Here is a 1,663-nt window from a genome sequence, read left to right as displayed (position 1 = left end):
GTCAGATATAATAACGAAAAATATATATTGTAAATATCTTTTATTAAAATGGATAGGCCTCACTCATTATATCAAAGAAACGATCAATACGTTTGTTTTACATAACTTTTTAACGAACAACGAGCGACGGCTAAAACCTTCTGAAGGTCACTCAGTAAGGTGACCTTGACAACATATGCCAAGGTCAAGGTCATTGGGGCTGGGTCCGTGTTTGTAAAGTTTTACCGAGAACTATACATAATAAAATCAGTACAGAATTACGCACAACATTATATAAGCTTTTAGATACAAGATTTTTGAGAGAGAGAGAGAGAGAGAGAGAGAGAGAGAGTTTTTACAAAAGTTTATATAATAATTAAGAGGATAGAATTTACCTGTACTATCTTGCTCGCGTAATAATAAGTGCGTACTCGGCATATCATTTGTATCGCTCGTACGAATCAAATTTGTTACATCCTCTTGATTTTCATTGTCAACATGTGACACAGGCACGGGTTGCTCCGCTATAAGAGACAAATGGAACAATTAAAGAAATGCAAAACTAAATAGAAAATAAAGTGGGTATGTCAAACAGAAAATAGAAGAAGTATAAATAATAAAATACAGAAATATATTCATATTATGGTAACGTGTCATATAAAATAATTAGTGTGGGTATATTTATTGAAAAGAATACAAATTTCGTCGATGCGTGTCGAAGCTCTCTTCGAGACTGAGCTCGGTCCGGGCGCTCTGGGCCTGGTTCGCAGGAGGGGCGAGAGCAAAGGCCAATCGCGCGCGGTCAGCAACACCGCACAGCCAATCCCAATTCGATCGGAAAACAGTCGCGAGGATGGAAAGTTCCCGATCACGAAACCTCTCGATGATCGGAAGAGTCGAGAATCTTCCATCCATATCACGCGAAATAAAATATGAAAATATGCCTACAGCTCGGCCCTCCTGACAGTTGGATCGTCTCGATCCAAAAAGAAAATAAAGAACACATTAATTCAGAATGGCTTACAACTAATCAAGTACAATAGCATTACAAAAGATTGCACAATATCTTCACAACTATTCGAAACAAAATATGTCTTACAAACTATGAATATAAGGTCGCATCTGATCCGGCGCCACAACACCGGTGTAAGGTCTTTGAGTGAGTTGGAATCCGTCAAGGTCAGTGATGACGTAGCGGTCATAATCTAAGACCTTTTTAATGACGTAAGGTCCCTTGAATTTGGGCAACAACTTTTTATTAACGCCCGGAGTAGTTTTAATATTTCGCACCTCCACATAATCACCGACCTTGTACTCACGAGCGGGTTTTCGTCGTAAATTGTAACGCTTAGCATTTTCTAACTGAGATTCTTTAATATTGGTATGCGCTTTTTTTCGCATTTGTTCGAGATCTCTATCGATAGCCGTGCGGAGCACATCTCGTACTATATCATTCGATTCACCCCTCTGCTCGATCCCGAACAACAAACGCGAAGGAGTTTCGTTAATTGTTCGACACACGGTATTATTTAAAGCGTACTCGACCTTGTCCAGAACATGGTCCCATTTCGAAGGACTTTCACTTAATTTTGCCAACATTGGCGTAATGATTCGATTGAATCTTTCCACTTGGCCATTGGCCCTAGGAGTGCTTACAGCAACGAGAGTATGTTCGATTTCTCTG

The 1,663-nt window shown here is 39.6% G+C and overlaps 1 protein-coding gene across 1 annotated transcript in view; it reads right to left on the bottom strand.

Annotated features, from left to right (window-relative positions):
• Positions 1-28: 28 nt before the first annotated feature.
• LOC105556672 (uncharacterized protein K02A2.6-like) overlaps positions 29-1,663 on the bottom strand; it is a 13,834-nt gene continuing 12,199 nt past the window's right edge. Inside the window, exon 3 of the mRNA XM_012003766.1 lies at positions 29-1,663. Within this exon, the coding sequence (XP_011859156.1) occupies positions 1,075-1,663 (589 nt within the window). The 3' untranslated portion in view covers positions 29-1,074.

The sequence above is a fragment of the Vollenhovia emeryi genome, unplaced genomic scaffold (genome assembly GCF_000949405.1).
Source record: "Vollenhovia emeryi isolate VEMERY1.0 unplaced genomic scaffold, V.emery_V1.0 DF939853.1, whole genome shotgun sequence".
Taxonomy (NCBI): Eukaryota; Metazoa; Arthropoda; class Insecta; order Hymenoptera; family Formicidae; genus Vollenhovia; species Vollenhovia emeryi.
The sequence above is the reverse complement of the archived record's forward strand: the minus strand, read 5'-3'. Positions and strand labels throughout refer to the sequence as shown.